The 20,750-nt window shown below is 61.5% G+C and overlaps 1 protein-coding gene across 3 annotated transcripts; it reads right to left on the bottom strand.

The window, feature by feature from the left end:
• Nucleotides 1-1,222: 1,222 nt before the first annotated feature.
• JUP (junction plakoglobin) lies at nt 1,223-18,872 on the bottom strand. Of its 3 annotated transcripts, none has more exons than XM_085083601.1 (15): nt 18,809-18,872; nt 9,089-9,321; nt 7,875-8,128; nt 7,413-7,651; nt 6,792-6,993; nt 6,230-6,374; nt 5,754-5,857; nt 4,450-4,788; nt 3,907-4,062; nt 3,643-3,762; nt 3,333-3,483; nt 3,092-3,213; nt 2,789-2,828; nt 2,291-2,458; nt 1,223-2,065 (listed from the first exon to the last, which is right to left on the bottom strand). In XM_085083601.1, exons 2-14 carry the CDS (start codon nt 9,312-9,314, stop codon nt 2,313-2,315), a joined length of 2,244 nt encoding a protein of 747 aa, XP_084939727.1. In that variant the 5' UTR covers nt 9,315-9,321; nt 18,809-18,872; the 3' UTR covers nt 1,223-2,065; nt 2,291-2,312. The 3 variants fall into 3 exon arrangements, with proteins under 3 accessions (XP_084939727.1, XP_084939729.1, XP_084939728.1); XM_085083603.1 differs by lacking the exon at nt 18,809-18,872 and adding an exon at nt 18,664-18,773; XM_085083602.1 differs by lacking the exon at nt 18,809-18,872 and adding an exon at nt 18,576-18,665.
• Nucleotides 18,873-20,750: the final 1,878 nt, after the last annotated feature.

The raw sequence follows: 20,750 nt of genomic DNA, 5'->3' as shown, positions 1-20,750 counted from the left end.
GGGATTCGGGGTGCCCTGGGGGAACGCGGGACACCGTGACAGCCGGAGGCACAGCGCACCCGGTGACAGCGAGCACCGGGTGTGCCCCGGAGGTGGGACCCGGGTGCACCCGGGAGATGGCGGGTTTGGGTGCAGCGGGTGGTCCCGGGGCAGGAGGTCTGCACACAAGCCGGGCTGCTCCCGGCGCTGCGGAGGCTGTGGAGCCCTCGGACATCGCTCCCGGGCCCCGCCGGTAATGAAAGCCGCTCCCCGGCAGGTGCGGAGGGGCCGAGAATGCTGGGACCTGTAGTCCGTCCCGTCACTCCCGGAGCCCATCCGGGGATGCCGCTCCCTGGGGACTCCGCAAGCAGCTCCGGTTGCTCTGGTCCGGGTGTTCTCCGGCTCCACTTCCCCCCAAAATCTCGGACATGTCCCCTGGCAGCTCTGCCGCAGTGGGACTGGGAATCTCGGGATGTGTATTCCTGCCCCAACGTGTGCAGGGGGGCACATCCCTGCCCATGGCTCCAGAGTGGCTGCAGGAACCAACCCCTCCTAGGGCACCTCCAGACCTGCTAGAACTTCGGGGACAGCCTGATATGACAGCAGGAACATCCCTGCAGCCCGCAGCAGGGCTGACTGGGAGCCACAAGGTGGGGTCCAGGCTCAGCACAGCCAAACCCCCATCCCAGGCACATAGGGCTGAAGCCAAAGCCTGTCACTGACTGTCTCCTGCTCTGGCAGCAGCTGTAGCAGGCTGAGGGCTCTGGCCCCCAGCCTCATCCCACGAGCCACCCCATCCCCACTGCCCTTGGGAAGTGTGCTGGGTTGTGCTGGGACTGCCCGGAAAGCAGCTGTTGTTTTGCTCATTGCTGGTCCTGGCACGGGCTGCAGCAGGAAACAGATCCATTTCCCTGAGCACTGGGGTTGGCTGTGGCCACAGCACTGAGCTCAGGCAGGATGTTCCCCCCAGTCCCACTTCCCAGACCAGCTCCTGCTGCTTTGTCCCTGCTTGCTCCTGTCCCGAGCAAGGCACATGAACTTCAGTGTCCTGCTGTGCTCTGTGGCAGCCTGGGCCCATGGCCAGGCCAAGCAGGTGCCAAGCATGGGAATGAGTTCACAGAGACCACTCTGCCCCACGGAGGGACTCACTGTGGGCACACAGAGGGCAATGGCTGCCTTCCCCTGGCTGCCCCGAGGGACTGTCCCCAGCCCACAGAAGAACAGGCTCAGGGCAGCACGGGGCTGCAGGGGTTATTTTATTCTTTGCTTTGGTCTATACAAAAACAACTTACAGAAATAATAAAATCTTCCGTTCCTGACCCACACTCCAGTAACTGTCCATCCCTTTCCAGCCGGAGTGTTCAACCACCATCAGATCTAAAGCCTCTTTAAAAAATGCGTTAGATAAGGGAGGAGGGGACGGAAACACACCACTCACCAAAGAGAAGGGAAACAGGTTAAAATGTGCAACAAAGATCGGTACAAGGACACAGTTCCTAATGCTGGAGTCACTCCTCTATGGGGACTGGCAGGACAGGGACACGAAGTCAGCTCCCAGTGGCTGATGGGAAAGAATTAAACCTCAGACACCCTGAAGGTCCTGGGACACGGACCCTTTGCTTCCAGCAAACTCTGGATTGGCCTGATTCAGTTGGAGTTCGCAGGAAGCAAAGGGTTTTTCCATGTCAAATTCATCTCCTAGAACACTAACACGCAGAACAAATTGTGGGGAAGTTAGAAAGCACAAACTTAAAGACGGCAAAAGCCGTTGGCACCATATTAAAAATAAAAAGAAATATATATTCATAGAAAAGACTATTTTGCCAATGAAAGATCACTAACGGTGCAGGGTTTGTGTTTTAAAGCTTCAGAAACAGTATCTTGGATGCTGGATGTGGCAGTAGGTGCTCGAAGCAGTCCCAGGAGGAAGGACCTTCTCCACAGACCCACAGCGAAGAAAACAAATCGAAAAATAAAACCTCTCGTGGGAATGGAAAAGTTTTGTCTTCTCAGGCACTTCTGTCTCCCAAGTCCTTCTCGCGAATGCTCAGCTCTGGGGCCACCCTCTTCTGTATGGAGAGAACACCTGCAGTGGCAGAGAATTCCTGTCATCCACCGAGGGGGGATATGGAAGGAGACCAGAGCCTGGAACCCCCTGAGCCCACAGGTGATGAGAATATTGACCCATGCAGTGCTAGGGACCCCGTGGTGGCAGCCCCAGCATGCCAAATGCCATCAGCCAACCCTGCCTCCCCAGGCCACCCATCCTGCCCCAGGGCTGAGCCCACATCCCAGCCATGCCAGCAGGTACCTGGTGCGGGGCTGCGGGCGGGTTAGGCGAGCATGTGGTCAGCGAAGGGCGCTCGGACACCATCGCTGTAGGCATCCATGGGGTAGTCCCCATCCATGTCCATGTGCATGTCGATGGGGTCCAGGGGGATGTCACCCGAGTACATGGGGCGGTAACCGGGGTCCAGCTCTGCAGGGAAGGGATGTGGCAACCTCAGCTCCCATCGGCCAAAGACTTCTCCAGATCTCAGCCACCTCCTTGTCCCCCAGCCCAGGGCAGCATGTGACACGTGCTGCTGCAAAAGTGACCCACCACTCCTAGCCCAAGCTTCATGTGCTCCCTGGGAGCTGAGCATCCCACTGTGCACCCCCAATCCCCAGCAGACTGGGCTGCCACTTGACTCACTTTTTAAAACCTGAAAAAGGTTTTAAAACCAGCCTGGCTTGGTGATATGAGGCAACTGCCCCCCCAGAACCCAGCCCTCAGGGACCCTGCAGAGAGGGCTGGTGCCATACTCACCATCTGAGTAGGGTTCGTTGATGGGGATCATGCTCTGAGCCTGTGGAAGAAGGTGGCACAATTGAAGAGATTCATGCTCATGATGCTCAGGGGACATGTGGTGGTCAAGCCCTGTCCCATGCAGTGGGTGCCATGACCCAGGAGCTGAGGCCACAGCCCATCCACCTCCCCCCTCCCACTGTTTGCCAGTTGCTGCTGTCTGAGCTCTGCTTGGAGCTGCTGGCAACAGCTTTTGGAAGCAGGATGGGGTCATCCCTCGAGGCCCTAGTTTCCCCAGGGAAAAGAGCTTGTTAGGATGCTCACCGCTTCCCAGGCTGCTGGGTCGTGCTTGAAGAGGGAGTTGGTGAGCTCCACAGAGACACGCTTCCTGTAGTCAGGGTTCTTGTCCTCTGAGATGCGGAACAGCACAGCAGCAGCATAGGTGGCTGTAGGGATGGGCAGCAGCCTCAGCTCCTGCTGCCATGCAGCACCAGAGCCCCAGAAGGCCCAGCTGCGACAGTGCCAGGAAAGTCCCCAGCACAGCCCTTGGCATGGCAGTGCTCACCTGTCCCCTCATTCCGGGAGTGCAGCAGCTCCATCAGTGGAGCCGAGGCCCCCTCAGCATCGATGGCATCCGCTGCCTCCTTGTCCTGGGCCAACTCGCACAGCACACCGGCTGCCACGCGCTGGATGTTCTCCACTGGTGAGTACAGGAGCTGTCAGAGAGATCAGCAGCCTTGTGAAGCAGCCAGCAAGGAGTCCCTGAGCTCTAGGCATGTCCTGATGCACAGGGCCATCAGCTCAGGGCTGCAGCTTCCTGTACAGGCTGGCCAGGAGGTGGCCCAGTGCAGCCCCTGTGTTTCCCCAGTCCTGACCTGCACGAAGAGAGGGATGGTGTTGAGGCGGAAGATCTCCATGCGGTTCATGGGGTCCCGGGCCAGGATGTGCAGAGCTCCCGTGCAACCCTCCACGATCTCTTCCATCTTCACTCCATCCTGTCGGGGAACAAGAGTTCAGCCAGGGCCCCAACACGCCGGGGCATGGCTACCTGAAGTGTGGGCACAGGGTACCCGCAGGGACAGGCTGGGTTTTGAGGTGCCAGGCTGTGCCAGGAGCAGGGTGCACAGGTGGGGACTCACCGTGTAGGGCTGTTGTGTGCCAGCGGCCACATGTCGCTGGGCATCCTGGTGAGCCTTGACCAGCAGCTGGACCAGGCGGGGGATGACAGCAGCCTCCTGCAGAGGGGCATGGTTGGCTGGGCACAGGGCCAGGTTGCGGATCAGGCCTATGGTAGCCTGGAGGAGACGAGGAAGAAGTAGAGATTTGTCTCAGCTGTGGATCAGAACAGCATGTGTTCCCCAAGAGACCCAGCGGCTCAGCTCCTCCCCATCGGTCCCACCCCATCCCCTCTGTGCAGGCTGAGTCAGCTTTCCCCCTGCACTGGAACCATCCCCTCCCCAGGCTGAGATTCAATTCCAGTGAGAAGCCAGCAGAAGCCACTTCCTTCATCAGCTGCTGTCAAGGACATGACCCAAGAGGAGCAGGGCTGTGCCAGCAGCAGCCACCATCACTTGGTGCACAGCCCAGCTGCTAACCCCCTCAGCAGCCCAACCCACCACAGAACAGCAGCTGGGTGCTCACTCCTGCCTCCTCTAGCCCCCAACACCCCTCTGGCCCCTTACCTTAACCAGTGGCCACTGGTTGGGCTGGTTGAGGAGCTTGACAATGGCGGGGATGCCGTAGTTGAGCCGCACCGAGTTCTGTGCCATCTCAGCCTCGGGGTGCCGGCTGGTGAGGTGCCGCAGGGCACAGACAGCCGGCTCGGTGATGTCCTCCTTGTCGCCTGCCCGCAGGATGGTGTGGATCAGGGCCTCCACCCCGTTTGACTGTGTCACCAGTGTCTTGTTCTTGCTGTTGTTGCAGGTCAGGTTGGAGAGGGTGCCAGTGGCACAGGTCAGCACGTTCACGTCGTCAGAGCTCAGCTGGTTCACCAGGATCTTGAGGACGCCGTCCAGGCCCTCCTGCAGGAGTGGGGATGGGAGGTGAGAGTAGCACACACAGCCAGACCCAAGTTACAGCCCCGTATGTGGCCCCACATGCCCCGAGCAGGCAGACATGGGGGTCTACAGTGCTCCTAACTCCCACACAGCTCCTTTTCCATCCTCCCACAGCTCCTTTTCCATCCCCCACAGCTGGAGCTGCTCATTCACAATGAGCCCCATCCACTCTGACATGTGCAGATTCACTCAGAGTTTAATGTCTCCAGCAGCTTTTCCCTACTGGAATCACACTTCCGATGCCCCCGCCAGCACTCCCCATGGTGACAGAGTGACCCCAGTCCTGGCCATGCTAGCCAGCAGCCAGCAGAGGGACAGGAAGGAGTTAAAATGCCATGACCACGTCCTCCTTCAACCCTTCAGTCATCAGAGCCAGCAATGGTTCTATGACAGCCAAAATAGTTTCCAGGCTGCATCAGAGCTAATCCACATGGAGCGGCCCCAGCAGATGGGAAAACTCATCAGGAGGCAGCAAAGGGTTGGGAGAGCAGACCCAGAGCAGGGCTGGGGTCACCTCTGCACTGCTGCAGGGCACAACAGCCTTGGCAGCAGCTCCACCAGCAGCTCCCACAGGAGCCGGGCAGGCAGCCAGCCCAGGACAGGCTGACGGCGCTCCCGAGCCAGAGCAAACCTCAGTGACACCCGTCGAGTGACCGCGGTGGCCTCGGCCCCACGCTGGGGACACGCAGGAGTGCTGGCAGCCAGCTGGCATGGGCAGGGCCACGGGCAGTGAGCAGCCCCCCTTGATGCAGGGTAAGTTGGGCACAGCAGGGCATCCCCTCACCCTGGCAGGCACATGTGCTGCTGCAGCACACGGAACAGGGAACACACAGCTTTGGACTCAGCCTGGCATGAGCAGGCCAGCACCCAGCATGGACACGGCTCTGAAATGCAGTACAGAAGCACAACCAGGGGTCCTGCAGGCTCACCTGTTTGGTTGCCACGTCAGAGAGGTTCCGCAGGGTCCAGAGGCAGTTCTGGACCAGCCTGGGGCTGGAGCTGGTCAGGTGCTTGCCCAGTGCCTGCATGCCACCTGTAGGGGAGGGGACAGCCCTGTGAGCATCCTCAGCCATCCCAGGAGTGAGTGACAGCAGGGCTGCGTGGGCTGAGCACCATCAGCCAATGCTCCTGTACACAGTGCAGCCTCATGGCTTGGCATAGGCCAAATGTGGTGTGGAAAGAGCTCTCGGACAGCCAGGCTGGATCCTGCCTGCACACAGTGCCAGGAACATGCCTCAGCAGCCTTCAGAGCAGGAATCCAGGCCAGCACAGGTGGCTTCACCTGGCTGTGCCAGACATCTGCCTGTCCCACAGACGTGTGGCAGGACAAGTCCTCAGCCGCATCACCCTGACCCCACTACCACCATCCTCCTGTGCCTCTGCTGCAGACCCCAGCCCCTCTTACCAGCCTCAACAATGGCAGGTTTGTTGCTGGGACACACTGACAGCACCTTGAGCACGCGGCTTGTGGTCCAGAGCAGCTTCTCATAGTTGTAGCTGCGCATGATCTGCACCAGGGCCTGAGGTCCTCCGTTGGCCAAAATAATCAGCTGCAAGACAGAATCCCAGAATGGGCTGGGCTGGAAGGGACTTTAAAGACCATCCAGTTCCACCCTCCACCACAGGCAGCAACACATTCCACTAGACAATGTTGCTCCAAGCCCTGTCCAACCTGATTTTAAATACTTCTACCGATGGGGCATTGAGAACAGAAGGTTGAGGCATGTGGCAACACTGGGCTGCTGGGACCCCATCTCTGGATTCCCCAGCTCATGCCAGGACACAAACCAGGCAAGAGCTACAATCCCTCAGCATGCATGAATGCTCTGGTCACCTCGCCAGAGACACATGAGATGGTGGGGTCTCCACTGCTGCCTTCTGGTCTTCCATCTGCAAGGTGCAAGGTTGAGCAACCACCCCCCTCCTGCCCTCCCCATGTCACTGTTAGTCTGGGATCCCCACCCCACCTTGCTCTCCTGGTTCCCGTAGGCCAGAAGCTGGAGGCAGTCAGTGGTGATGGCCAGGAACTTGGGGTTGTTCTTGTTCAGCAGGGGAACCATCTTCTGCAGCCCGTCGGCCAAGCGCACAGCCATCTTGGCCCCTTCCTGGTACAGCAGCAGGTTGTGCAGGGTGGTGATGGCGTAGAAGAGAACTGACTCGACAGGCGAGCTGCAGGCAGGCAGCACACACCACGTCAGTGCAGGAGCTCCACCACGCTCACCGGGCTGCAGTGGAGCCCCCAGGGCTGCTCCCTGGAGCCCAGCACCCACCAGCACCCTTCAGCAAGGCGCTGTGCAAGCCCACCGTGCTGCATGGTCCCAGGGAAGGGACCCTCAGAGCCTGAGCCTCATCAATGTGGCCAGAGCAGTGGGGCTGGGGTAGCCACTCCCCTCCTCCTGCCCCTATGCAGGCCTCATACACTGCAAACCCTGGGGGCATTCACAGGCTCACAGTCTCCCACTCTGTTGTTTCAGTGAGCAGGAGGACCCCCACTGACGGCAGCATGAGCCCTCCCTTCCTCTGCCCCCTGCCCAGGAGGGGCTGCCAGGCTCTGCCACCCCCCTGGAGTCCCCCTCACCACTGTGTACCTCAGCATCCTGACGAGGGCTGGGATGCCACCAGACTTGAAGATGGAGAGCAGGCCCTCACGGTGGTGTGAGAGGTTGTGCAGGATGCTGGTGGTGCAGCGGGCAGTGTCCAGGTCGCTGGTGCTCTGCATGGTGCGGACCACAGCCGCCACGATCTGCGGCGACTGCATCAGCGCGCGGCGCGACGCCTCCTTCTTAGAGAGCTGGTTGACGATCATGGCTGCCTTGCTGACAACCACCTGGAGGGAGAGGAGCCAGCATGTGGGAAGGGGACCCACAGCAAGGTGCTGTGAGGTGACACGGGTGGGCAGAGGTGGGCTTAGTCCTGGTGCAGGGCGGAGGCAACGGGAATTTGGCCAAGAGGAAGGACACAGACACAGCCACAGAGCCCCACAGGGATGGGAACCCATTTGTGCAGCAGCTGAAAGCCCTAAAACACACAGAGCAAATGTAGTTCCTTACCGGGTCCTCATCGTTGAGCAGCTTGGTGAGCTCTGGGATGGCACGTGTGGCCAGCTCGGCATCATCCTGGTAGTTGATGAGGTGCACAATGGCCGACTTCAGCATCTGGGAGGGCTCTGCCAGGCGCTGCACATTGGTCTGCTGCCCCTCCAGCTGGGTGGTGATGAGGAGCGAGCGGTCCTCCACCGTCTCAGGGTACATGGCAGCCCGGACACGCTGGGCACGGGTCATGGCCAGCTGAGCCTCCATGTCCGCTGTGGGGGAGCACAGGGAGGCAGCGTTAAGATTCAGGCTCTCTCCAAGGAGTGCTCCCAGCCCTGCTTCCCAATCCCAACTAGATGAGCAAGAGCTTAGCGCAGTGACACCAGCCACGTCAGCAGTCCCAGCACGCTCTGCACAGAGCCGGAGCTTCAAAGCGTAAACAGATACGGCAGCACAGAGATAAGACAACACTCAATTAGGCAGCATGATGAGGCAGTTGTCACACAAGGCCCATTAATTAAAAAATTAAGGATATTTGCAACTTGGGACCAGCTGGCACTGGAATAAAGGAGGACACTGAGGCCTTCCCCATTGAGGATGCTGAGGTGTGATACTGCGGTAGACACCCGTGGTCCCCACCTCTGCGGCACTGGGACCATACAGGGCTTGTGAGGCTCTGATCCCAGTAGGAGCTGGCAAATAAACCTTCCAGGGGCTATTGCTGACAGGGAACTGCAGAGGCAAGCAGAGCAAACCAGCCTCCTTCGAGGGGATAAAGCTGGGGGAAGCATCTCCTTCACTCCAGGATGCGGCTCCGTGTCGTCCTCGCCTCAGCGGGAGAAGCCGTGGCAGTGACACGGAGTTACAGAGCACACTTGCAGCTCTGTCAGCCATGCTAGGACAGGTTTCCCAGCAGGCAGACAGGCAGTAGAGCAGGTGGCAGATCCGTGGGCCGGGATCAGCTGTTCCCATCTCAAGCCAACCCGCTGGCGCGCTCAGATGTGTGCGCAGCTCGGCACCAGCACGGGCTGGCTGCCCGCCACCCCCGCGCGAGAGCCTCTCGGCGCTGGGAAGGAGGACAGGAGGGAGCATATTTTAGGCAGCAATAACTCCCGGGGTGTGGAAGCCAGCGTGGAGGAGTGCCCAGAAGCAGCATGGCTACGGGGGAGGAAGAGGAAGGCAGGAGCTGAGCAGCTGAGCCCACGGATGTGCCGAGTCCCACAGCCCCTTACCTTGCGCTTGGCTCTGGCCCTGGTTCCCTCCCTGGCAGTAACTCGTGGTGGTCGTCTTCTTGATGGTGTACTGCTTCCCATACACCTCATCATCATCCCCGAGGCACTTGCTGCTGACAGAGGGCACCTGCGTGTTGACACCGGAGTGGATTCCGGAGTCGTAGGTGTAAGTCTGCTGCCACTCCGTCACCTTGATCGGCTGCTCCATCATGTTCATCACCTCCATGGCTGCTCTGCGGGGTGGGGAGGGGAGAGGTTACACCTCTGGGAGAGCCCAGACTGCCGCACAACCCTTCTGCCCCTCTCCTGCCTCTGAACAGTGTAGTAGCCCCCGGTGCAGCAGCCAGCCCCGGCGCAGCCCACGAGCAGATGGAGCCGATCCCTATCTGCCCTCCTCCCCCACGGGAGATGAAAGGCGGCACCGGGATGACGAACCCAAAGCTCAGCACTTTGTTGCTCGTGTTCAGACTTGAACCACGGCTGCATCTCACAACGCTGTGTCTCACAACACTGTCTCTCACCACTGCCACGGCCAAGGTGTGGGCAGGTTCTGCCCGGCGCAGTGGGACACCACAGCCCAGCTCCCCTGGCTGCCCATGAGCTTTTTTAAGCCCCCTTTCCAGAGACAGGACCCGCAAAGAGCTGGGGATATGCCAGAAGCTCCAAGCTCCACATGGCTGGAGCTCCAAGCATAAAATGAACCTTTTCAGAAAGTTCCTGGGACACTCCTAAAGCGCCTAAAAATAAGCAGGCAAAGCCACTGGTTTGGCTCTCCCATGGGTGCTCAGCACCACAGGCGCCCACGGCATGGTCTGGGGCTGGGTGCTCCCAACTCAGTGCCAGGACAGGGCAGCCCGGCACATCCCAACACTCAGGACAAACCAGCCAAGGTTGCTGGGAGCAGGGCTGAGCTTTCCTTGTCTGTAATTTGGGGATACAGGGGGAGGGAGGATGGCTCATGGATTAATGCCTGAGCTCACTCAGGGCTGTGAGTCACCAGCCCTGCATGCAGGCCCCCGGCACGGCCAGGAGGGATAGAGGCAGGCAGGGAGGGAGGGGTGGAGGCAGCCAAGGAGGGAGGGATGGAAACAGCGCCCGCCCAGCCCTTCGCTGACCCATCACCCAGGCACCCGCCAGGATTCCTATCCCTTTCCCGGCCGCGCAGGAGTGGGATGAGTCACAGTTTCAGAGGCGATAAGCAGCGAAGGGAGCAGCTGCCGCCCGGCATACCTGGGCGCAGCAGCACCCGCTTCCAAACAGCCTAATTACCACCTGCACCGGCCCCGATTCCTGCGCCGGGCTGGACCGGGGCAGCCGCGAACCTCTGGCTCCGCTCCAGCCGCCGGCACAGCGCAGGACCCGCAGGGACCAGCCGGGCTGGGGCGGCAGCCTCGGGCCCCAGCACCCTCCTGGGGGAGCGAGGGGACGGAGTTGAGCCCCCAGCCAGGCCGGCGGCTGACTCAGGGCGTCGGGTGGTGGCCGAGGACGCGGCTCCGTGGGGCGTCCCGGCGGGGCACGGCGCGCACGGGCTTGGCGCAGCTCGTCCCACCGCTGCCGGCTGTTCCCAAGGAGCGGCCGAGCCCTCGCCAGCTGCACTGCCGGCGCTCGCAGCGAGGAATCCCAAGCCCTCAGTCGCGGGGGCAGCGGGCAGACGGGGAACAGGAGCCCCGCCACGCTTGTCCCCCCGGCTGGGTGCATCCTGCAATCCCCCGCATCCAGCCCCAGCCCCAGCCGCCTTCCCGGAGCCGCGGCAGGGCGCTGCTCCTGCCAATCCAATTTTTTTTTGAGCTGTCAAGCAGCACTGGCAGACTCAGAGCAGCTGTAATGTGCTGTGCATAATGTAGGGTGGTCAGGCAATGGAGGAACCCGCTAATGGAGGGCGGCGGGGGCAGAACCTTCCCACGGCGGGTGGGAGCTGGGATGTCTGATCAGTGGGGCAGGACAGTGTGTGACACATGGTGCCAGGGGCAAGAGGAGAGGCAGCTCTGCTCCCCACCCCGCGTCGCGGCAGGGATGGGCCGTGAGAGCCCCAGTGCTGAGCTGGGAGTGGCGCGGTGCAGCACACCCGCACTTGTGAGCTGCTGCACTGGTATTTGGCAGGTCAAGTCCTTCAGCTGGGTCATCCTGGCCACGGTGGCAGTCTCCAGATTGTGTCAGGAAGCTCCAGAGAAGCAATAATCCCATTTTAGGAAATGTGGAAGTGGTAGGCAGAAGAGCGCTCTGTGGCACTGGCAGGGCACATCACCGTGGTGCTGTGAGCTGTCACCCATCCCAGCTGGCATGCAGAGCCCCAGCAGCAGGGTTCCAACACCCCAGGCAAACACTGGAAAGCTGCCTTGGACAAGGTGGGCTGGGGAAGAGTAAAGCTGAGGGCAGAAAAGATCATATAACCAAGGCCAGGGCAGGGACCTTGGGCAGCAGCAAGACAGATCTGGCAGGGGCTGATGCTGCTGCACCACAGTCGAGCAGTGACATCCACTCCACAATTTACAGGCATCAGACAGGCACTTAATTTTCCAAACCTCCAGGAGCTGGGCTCAGACACCGTACAGAGCCCTGCATTATGCATGAACCACCCCTTCGTCTGCACCACAGCACCCAGGGACATCAAAAGCCAGCACAGCTCCTCAAGCTCAGACATAAGCTCTGGTGACTGGCCCCAGATGAGCTCCAAGCAGGAGACTGGGTCCAGGAGCCACCCAGAAGGGACCACGGGCACCTCACTAAACACAGCACCTGTCCTTCCCCTAAGCATCCCCCTCAACAGCATTTGCTCATCACTACAGGGGCCAGCGAGGCCAACAGCATGCGAGGTGACAGGGCTGGCGGACCAAATGTCAGACGCTCCTACGGTGAGCAGTGACATTTTCTGAACCCTGTGTCAAGTGTGCCCTGCTCATCACTCAGTGAGGGGCAGACGCTGACACAAGCTTCTCCCCCATCATCCACAGCTTGGCTCTGACCTCAGGTGTCCTCTCTCCTCCTCAGTAGGATCAGAATGAGAGGGGGGCCGGGATGCTGGTTACACCTGGGTTCACCTTATCAGGGGCCATTCCCTGGCAATGCTTCTAGGGAAGTGCTGTAGTGGGGTAGGACACCCCCAGCTGCGAAGGGGAGGGCAGCAGCTCATGCAGCAGGGAGAAGCAGGGGGTTATTTGGGGCACATGTGAAAATACCCACGCTGGAGGAATCAGCCATGAGCAGGGGCATGTCTGGGTGGGCTCCAGCCCTCCCCCATCAGGCCTGTGGGCAGGACAATTGCTGCTGAGCCCAACCTTTATCTCCCCTGCACCAGGCTGGCACAGCGGGAAGGGGAGAACAGTGAGGGCAGAACGGTGCCACCAGACCTCACCTGAGCCCCACTCTGCACACAGCCTGGACCCCACGGAAACGGGACTCACTCCTGGGAACAGTAAGAAATCCCCTGGAAAACAGTGAGGCAGGTGTGGGAAACCCCTCAGAGGGGACAGAAGGTGTGGGGAGAACCTCCAGCCTGCTCCCACACCACCATGGGGAAGGGGCCAAGACACTTGGGGGGCTTCAGCCATGGGATGCAGGACAGGCAGGGTGTCCAGGCACTCAAGCAGGCCACTGCCAGGAAAAGGTTAATCCCTCTCCCACCACTTCCCGCTGCGTTCCTGGCTGCGGAAGGCAGAGGAAGCTCCCGCGGCTGTTGTCGGGCACCGGCCAGCGGCTCATCCGCCCCCAGAGCCATTTGATCGGCGTCCAAGCAGCACCGGCCCCCCGGGACACTGTCTGCGGAGGAAGTCTCAGGCAAACATGCAGCCCCAGGCCTGACTAGCCCTTCTCACCGGCTGCTGTGAAGCCTTTGGCCTCACCAGGCAGGACACAGCTGGCAGACAGGGCTGAGCTGCCCAGAACAGCAGCAGGGAAGCCATGAGTGCTGCTTCCTGCAGAAATATCTACTGTACAGGGGCTTCTCGGGGATCAGCAGTCCCTGGGGTGAGTGGCTGCGATGCCCAACATGGGGTCACCCCAAAGTGAGCAGGTGGGGGGCACAGAGCACCCTCACAAGCCCCAGGCAGGGGCACCACAGGACCAGGCATTGGGTCCCAGAGTCAGCGGGTGTGAGTGGCAGCCTGAACTCCTCATGTGCAGGTCGAGCCTGCCCTCACCCCAGCACAAAATAGTGTGGGTGCCAGCAGCGGGCTGCCAGAGCCCTGTCCTTGCTCACATCCTCCAGGAGCAAAGGGCAATAGCACTTGGGGGGCCCCTCATGCAGCCGCAGCATGTGAGGGGCTGAGCCTGGTGGTGGGAACATGCAAGCAGCTGCAATTACAGTCGCTGAGGCTTTTAAGGAAAGGGAAGAGGCAGTTAAGGCAATTCAATAAATGCAGCACAAGAAAAGACTCTATTTTAGAAGCACTTACGCTACACACAAGCCATCTCCGGTCCCCCCCTTCCTGGAGCAGCCGGGGATTAGCGACTGCCCGCTCGGAAAGCCCTGGCCTCGGCAGCCACAGACAGAGTCTTCCACAGACAAGGGCACCCAGAGCCCAGTGCACCCTGGAGAGCTGCACCCCAAAGTCCCCCAACACCCACACCACCTGCCCAAAGGTGCCCTGAAGCGACACCGAGGGCTGACAAAGTCATGGCAGCCGCTAACGAAGCCCCCGCAGATGCTGTACAAAAGCTTCAGTGGTTTTGAAGAGGATCCTCAGGAACACGCAGCAGGAGCAGGCAGAGAAAGGAGCTTGTCAAGACCTCACCAGCATCAATGGGAAGCGTTTGAGTCAGATCCCGGCACCAGGAGCCCTTTCAATGGGGCTTTACAGAGAAGATGAGTGGAAGAATTCAAAGGGGAACGAGAGCAGCTTGAAGTTTAATGAGGAGGAGACAGCGGCAGGGGATCAGCCTCTCGTTAGAGCAGGCAAAACCACTGGCCTGGCCTTGCACACAAAGGAGCCCATGGCCTTTGTGCACGGATGCTCCCAGGTCCAGAAAGGATCCTGGCTGCCCCACCAGCTCCGACAACTTTGGGGCACTCAGGAAGGGCAGTGGGGTGTGGGAGCTTCAGATCCAGGCTCCTTCACTGGAGGGGGTGTCTAAACTCTTTTTATATTTCAGCTACCATGATGCTACATTTGAGCTGCTGAATACCCCATGCAAAGCCCCAGCTCCTATTACTGGGGGTGCTGTATCCCCCTGAGCACCAGACCAGGCTCTGGCAGCAGAGCAGCCCCAGGACGCAGCAACTATGCCACGACCTCCTGTGCTCAGCTGATGCTCTCCATCAACCCAGAGCATGTCCCCGAAACGCCTCGCCTGCACCTGAATTAACAGCTCCTGACAGCTCCAGCACACGCCAGGCCCAGGCTGTGATGTTTTGGCACTTCACATCAAAAAACGACACAGTATTATCCATCAAGTGCTCTCCCACTGCGAGCACACACACTCCCAACCCCCAGTCGCTGTGCAGGGGCAGGGCTCATGACAGGACCCCAGCCCAGGGAAGGTTTTCCCAGGGACATTCACCTGCCAAAGGCTCACTGTGGGGTCTCTGGCAGTGCATCCCCCTCCCTGCCTCCCCAGCCGCTGGCACAGACACCTCCATCCTCAGAGGCACCAGGATCAGGAGGACCCACGTGGGCTTATCCCCTCCTCAAGTGAGGGTTTGCTGCTCTCATTAGAATCATGTCTGGGAAAGATGGGAATTTGCCACTTGTCCATGGAAAAGAGAACTGGCATGGTGAGATTAATCACAATTACTCCGTCTGGATTAAAAAAAAAAAAAATCAAAATCATTATTTTGTTTCAATGAGCACAAAGAACGACTTGTTCTTTAAGAACACTACAATTGCAGGTTCTGGACCTTGCAGCTCCAGCCACGGTGTCCAGGACACAGGGTTTGCCACCTGGCCCTGCCAGAGGAGCCGGGGCAGTGGGGAGGGGCACTGAGGTGCTGAGCCCCGGCTTAATTTCTCCATCCAGTTGCATTGCAGCTGCAAAGTTCAGACGCTTCATAAGAAATTATCACCAACAGCCGTCAGCACCCGGCCTGTCGGAGCAAGTTAATGATTTGTCACCAGGGCTCTGCCCGCGCGTCACTGCGATTACGGCAGGCTCTGCCAGCAGCCAAAGGTCTCTCCCCCGGCGCGGACGCACACGCATTTCATCCAGCCACCCACCCCCAAAAGCCACACGGGACCCCAGCTCACCCACCACGGGGTCTGTGCCCCCCGCCAGCATCGGGGCAGCCCCCCTGGAGGGCACCGCCACCCCCTCGCAGGTCTGATCACCCAGGCGTGGGATATTGGGAAAACACCGAGCATTCCGCCTCCACCCCATCAGCAGCTCCGGGGCTGGGAATGAGGCCGAGGGCTCGCTGGGAACAGACAGCGCAGATGTCGCGGGCTGCCCGACGAGCCCCGGCAGCCGCAGCACGAGGCTCCTGCCCTGTTTGCAAAGCGATGCCGGAGCCGAGAGTCCAAGGCGTGCCAGGATGCCTCCAGGCCTCTCAGCAGCCGCAGCAGAACCCATCGAGGCTGGTGTATTTAGAAGGGTATTTCAAACCTCTGCTTAAATAGAAACATCTTCACCTCCCCCAGCAGCGATCGACGAGCCGGGTGTGGCTCCAAAGCCAGCTCTGTTTAATCACAGACATGGTGTTCAGGTCAAGTTTTAAGCCTTCTTGGAGACGGAGTACCTGCACCTTGCCACCCCCTTGGCCACCACATCATCAGCGTCCACGAGCAAAGAGGGGTAAAACCAACCCTGTCAGAGCAGAGAACGCGATTCAAGGCACCAGTGCAGCCCTGCTGTTCTCCCAAGCTGCCACCCCCAGCTGCTTCCATTCACACAGACCCAACTGGGACAGCCCACGGGACTGAGAGCGACCACCTACCCCCAGCTCTGGGTGATGCTGGGTGTCCACAAACCCCGTCTAGGGGGAAAGCACCCCCGTGAAGTCCAAGGTAACTTGTACTCCTTTAATAGACACTACGTTTCTTTTTAACTTGTGTTAATTAGCAGCCACTCTAATTTAAACTTTCAAAAACCAGCACAAGCGTCGGTACAGCTGCTGCAATTAAAGTTCTGCGAGTTCTCTATGCAGAGGCTCTGCTCCCCCAGCCTGCGGAGCGGGGCCAAGGGCAGCTTCGCTCCCAGGCTCTGCCATCTGCGAGCGGCAGCGCGCCCGGCAAAAGCGCCGTCTTAAATCCCGGAGATCTGGAAGTGTGATAAAAAGCCAAATCCCATCAAGCGCTCCCACACCAAACCACAGTCTTGAAGGGAAGCCGTCCTCCCAGGAACAGGCTAAGCTGCAGGAGCTGTGCAGCTGTACCGCAGTGCCTGCCCGGCTGCGAGGGCTGAGTAAGGGTTTCAGGTGGGCGAAACAAAGGGGTGAGTTAATGGGATTAGGGTAGCGCCGAATGATACACTGAAATGCAGCACCAGGACCAGAGGGGACATTCCCCAAGGTCCCCGGCTGCAGCCCGGCCACGATTCACCCGCGCTGCCGCGAGGGTTCCAGGCACGGTGCACAAACTCCTCGCACACCCAGCCCCAGGAGACCCCTCCCAGCAGCCCGGCTCGTCTTCCCCCGGGGATGAACGCGCTTCCTGGAGCCGGCAAGGACACGGCACATCGCCCAGACAATAGACTGTAACGCCATTGTCTGAAGGAGGGCCCCGCGCGGCCGCCCCACCTTCCCCCAGCGCCCTGAGCCCTGGGGACCCACGTCTGTCCCTGCTCCCGCACAGCAGCCACGGTGCTAGGAGGGAGAACAATCCTCAGCCACCGCTGCCAGGAGCTCTGTGCGTCCCCGTCCTGATGGCCAGCTTGTTAAGGCCAAATTAGCAGGAAAATGGGTTTTTCATGACACTTCATGGAAACCCTCCAAAACAAGGAGCGATCACAGGCTTCAGATGCACAAACACAGTTCCAGTGGGTGCCCTGCACCCTTCCAACCAGCTCCCACACCGACAAGGACACAGAACTGGACCCCTATAATTTTCCCATCCCCGTTTCCGGCTGGGCCGGACGCCCCGGGAGCTGAGCCTGGAGCAGCCCCCGCGGACACTGCACCTGCCCTGGATGCGGGTGACAGCCCGGAGCAAACGCCCCCGGCACCGCTCCAGCCCCATCCCCGCGGCAGCTGGCAGGGAGACGCTGCGCCCCCGGCTCCCCACCAGCCGATGGCAGACGGACAGCAGACCCGCGAGCGTCGGGGCTGGCACCAGCGCCAAAACCAGCACGACGTGGGCTGGAGCAGGAGGTGAAGCGACTGCGGGGGCTGTGTCACGGGGCGTCCCCAGCCCCCACCACCCTTCTGGTATGGGCAAGCTGACAAGGGAACATCAGACCAGATATGGGGCTCACCCAGGCACCCCAACAGCGTTACGGGGAAGTCGGGGGTGCAAGGACTTGCAGCCTGGCCGGAGAGGATGCAGGCTGATGTCTTCACACCCGTGCAGGCACCACGGCGGCGCAGGTCACCCTGTCCCGTCCCCAGCAGCAGCCGTGCCCTCCTGAGCGTTCACTCGCAGCACACACGTCTCCCCGCGTTGCTCGTATGACAGCCCACGTTTGCCTTCTCTGGGCAACTCCCAGCAACGTTTCAGAATTATCCTTTCATCTGCGCTGTAAACCTGATTAATTAAGCTAATCACTCAGCTAACGCAATTAGAGCGCTCTCTCCTCTCCAAACATCAGACAAACAGCCAAGTTTCGCTCCCCCTCCTCGTTTCCCGGTGCGGATATCCGCTGTCAGGGGCTCAGCTGGGACCCCCCGTTCGCACCGTGCCCAGCATCCCTAACCCCCAGGGGGGCTGTCTGGGTGATGTCAGGTCATCCGCATACTCCTCGGCCCTCTCAGCCCCCAGACCTCACATGCCCGGCGGCGGGCGAAGGGTAGCCCCGGCCGCGCGGGTAAGGACGGCGATGTCAAGGCGTCCCGAGGTGGCCTCGAGAGCAGCACGCGGTGTCCCCAGGTGTGACTCTGGGCACGGAGCAGCCCAGTTTGCGTAAGAGCCCCACAGCACCGGGCGAGCGCCGTGCCAGGGCCTCGCCCGCCCAGCGGCAGCTCCGGGCAGGGCCGGGGATGGGGACAGAGTCGCCGCCTCGCACCGGAGCGCGGAGCCACGACACTCCGAGTGACTCCCGCGGCACTGGGAAGGAGCCGGGACAGCCCGGGGCAGCCCGGCCGCCCATGGGGGAGCCCCGGGGACCCGCCCTAGTGGTCCCGCGCGGGACCGGCCGAGATCACGGAGAGCACAGAGGGATCCCTGACCCAGGCGGAGGCAGCAGGGCCGAGCCAGGACACCCGGTGCCGCCCGGTCCGGACACCCGGATCCTCCCGACCCCGAGCGCGGCCACTCCCCAGCCCCACACGGCCCTGGTGCAACCCAGCCAGGAACGACTGACGGCCACGGCCCTGGCCCCGTTCCGGCCGCCCCAACTCCGCTCACCGGACCACTCCCCACCGCGATCTCCGCCAGCCCGGTCCTCCGGACCCGTCCCCGCTCACCGGAGCGATCCCTGTCCTGTTCCGCCGGCCTATCACCGCTCACCGTCGCTCCCCCATGCCCAGTGCTCGGTGACTCGGCTCCACTCACCGTCGCGCCCCGTGCCCGGTGCCCCGCCCCGCTCAGCGTCGCTCCCCGTGCCCGGTGCGCCGGCCCCGCTCACCGTCGCTCCCCGTGCCCGCTGCCTCGACCCCACTCACCGTCCCTCCCCGCCCGGTGCCCTGGCCCCGCTCACCGTCGCTCTCCGCCGCCCGCCCGCTCCTGCCCGAACAAAAGGCGAGCAGCGCCCCGCGCACCGCCCCGCCCGCCATAGGCCCCGCCCCCGCACCGCCCAGTTTCTATTGGATGCTCCGCACGCCCATCAACCGCTCGCCCCTCCGGGCACCGCCCACACCGGGCGTGTTTATCCGCTCCCCATTGGCGGAAGGGCAGCGGCTCCGCCCCTCGCCCGCAGGTGATTGGACAGCGGGGCGGGGCGCGCGGGGCGCGGCGGTGGGAGAGGAAGGGCGCGACCACGCGGGGACCACCTGGGTGACGTCAGTGGGCGTGGCCAGGTGTGGCCGGGGGCGGGGCTGGGCACCGCCCCTGGGCAGGGCCGGGGGCGCGGGGACCTCCGGGCCATGCGGGGACCCCCGGGCCGTGAGGGGTCCCCCCTGGGCAGGAGCGCGGGGGCGGCACGAAGCGGCGTTCGGGAAGGGCTCGGGGCTTCCGGAGCTGCGTCACCCCGGTCCCCGCCGGACCGGTCCGGCCGGGTACTGCCTCCGCGTCCCGGGCGCAGCCGCCGTCACCCAGTGCCCGAGTCATCCATGGGGTACCGTCCCAGACCCCATACGGGGGGGAAGGTCCTCAGGACCCCCAGGTGTGGGGAGCAGAAGGAGTCTGTCCCGGGTGAGGATGAGACAGGAGCATCCTGCGTCCCCTCTGCCTGTACGGTCCCCTCCCTCGTCTGGCTGTGAGCGCTGTCAGGCGAGGATTCTCAGCTCCGAAGGGGAGGTGAGAGACAGCGTTTCCAACGCCCCTGCAAGAAAAAGAGAATTCATCGCTGTGCGCTGAGCGGGAAATCCAGAGCACAGCGAAAGAGCTCCCAGCACAGCGACATGGGCACACGGCACAGCGCGGCTCGACATGGCAGGGCAGGACACAGCGCAGCTGAGGTGTCAGCCGAAAATCTCATTCATGCTCCCTCTTGCTCAAGGTCAAGGGTGTCAGGGAAACATAACGATGCCTTCATCATGTAACCATGTGGCTTCCTGCAGCCTTGCCCCTGCATCCCCCTGCATCCCACCTCTGTGTCCCTAATCAGTCACTCTGCATCCCATCTCTGCATCCCATCTCTGCATCCCTGGCACTGCCCCGCAGCTCGACTCTGAGTGTCCTCGGGGACAGGATGGTGGCCACGCTCACGGTTGCAGCCACTGCTGGGGTCACACCGCTGCTCCCAGAGCTGCTGCTGCAGCCCGGCTGGAGTGATGGATGCAGCCAGGACCTGCACATCCAGTGGCTGCAGGTGGGAGCAGGGAAGGGACCCCAGGCAGCCCAGCTCATGGCTGTAAGGGGCTTTGCCGGGTGCCAGTGGATAAGTGGGAGCAAGGAGAGCTGTCTTCTCCACGTGAGTGTGGGGCTGGGGAGGGGACAGGGTGCCCAGGTGTGTGTCAGAGCAGGGCGGAGGCCCTATCGGCCCAGTGCCACCTTCCCTGTTGGGAAGATCCGCAGGCCTTTGTCCTCTGGGCTGCTGTGCCAGCGCTGGGCTGAGCGCTTCCCCGCTCATCCCTGCGCGAGTGCCGCCGGCCACACCCCACCAGGTGGCTGTGACCCATCGCTGACAAACCCCACTCCTCCCAAGTGATAGGACAGCCCTGCCCGGTGCAGGGGTGCAGTGGGTGCTCCCTCCCAGCACTGCCTCCCTGAGCCCTGAGCCTTGCCCATGGGTCTGGGGGCTCAGGGAGCCCCCTGCCTAGTGCCCTGAAGAGCTGGAAAAGCCCCGGTGAATAGGGGCTCGAGGCAGGGCAGGGTGGGGTGCTGACAGCCTCTTGCCACCCTCTTCCTTCCATTCCCATCCCTTCCCTCCCCCGGGGCCAACGCCGTGATTCAGCCTCTCAGTTTCAGTCCTCGCAGCCAATTTCCAAGCAGAGCGGGAACACAGCAGGGAGGAGCGAGAGGCCACACGCTGCCCGACG

This window comes from Lichenostomus cassidix, chromosome 27 (genome assembly GCF_008360975.1).
Source record: "Lichenostomus cassidix isolate B80296 chromosome 27, HeHo_3.0, whole genome shotgun sequence".
Lineage (NCBI taxonomy): Eukaryota > Metazoa > Chordata > Aves > Passeriformes > Meliphagidae > Lichenostomus > Lichenostomus cassidix.
Note: the sequence above shows the minus strand (reverse complement) of the source record. Positions and strands in the feature narration are given on the sequence as shown.

Excerpts from the sequence above, each read along its gene's own strand:
- JUP (XM_085083601.1), bottom strand. The coding sequence starts at position 9,314 with ATGGAGGTGATGAACATGATGGAGCAGCCGATCAAGGTGACGGAGTGG. Across the intron at positions 5,858-6,229 it reads ACCTGCCATTGTTGAGGCTG|GTGGCATGCAGGCACTGGGC; the intron begins GTAAGAGGGGCT and ends CCTCCCCTACAG. Across the intron at positions 3,214-3,332 it reads CTCCCGGAATGAGGGGACAG|CCACCTATGCTGCTGCTGTG; the intron begins GTGAGCACTGCC and ends CCATCCCTACAG.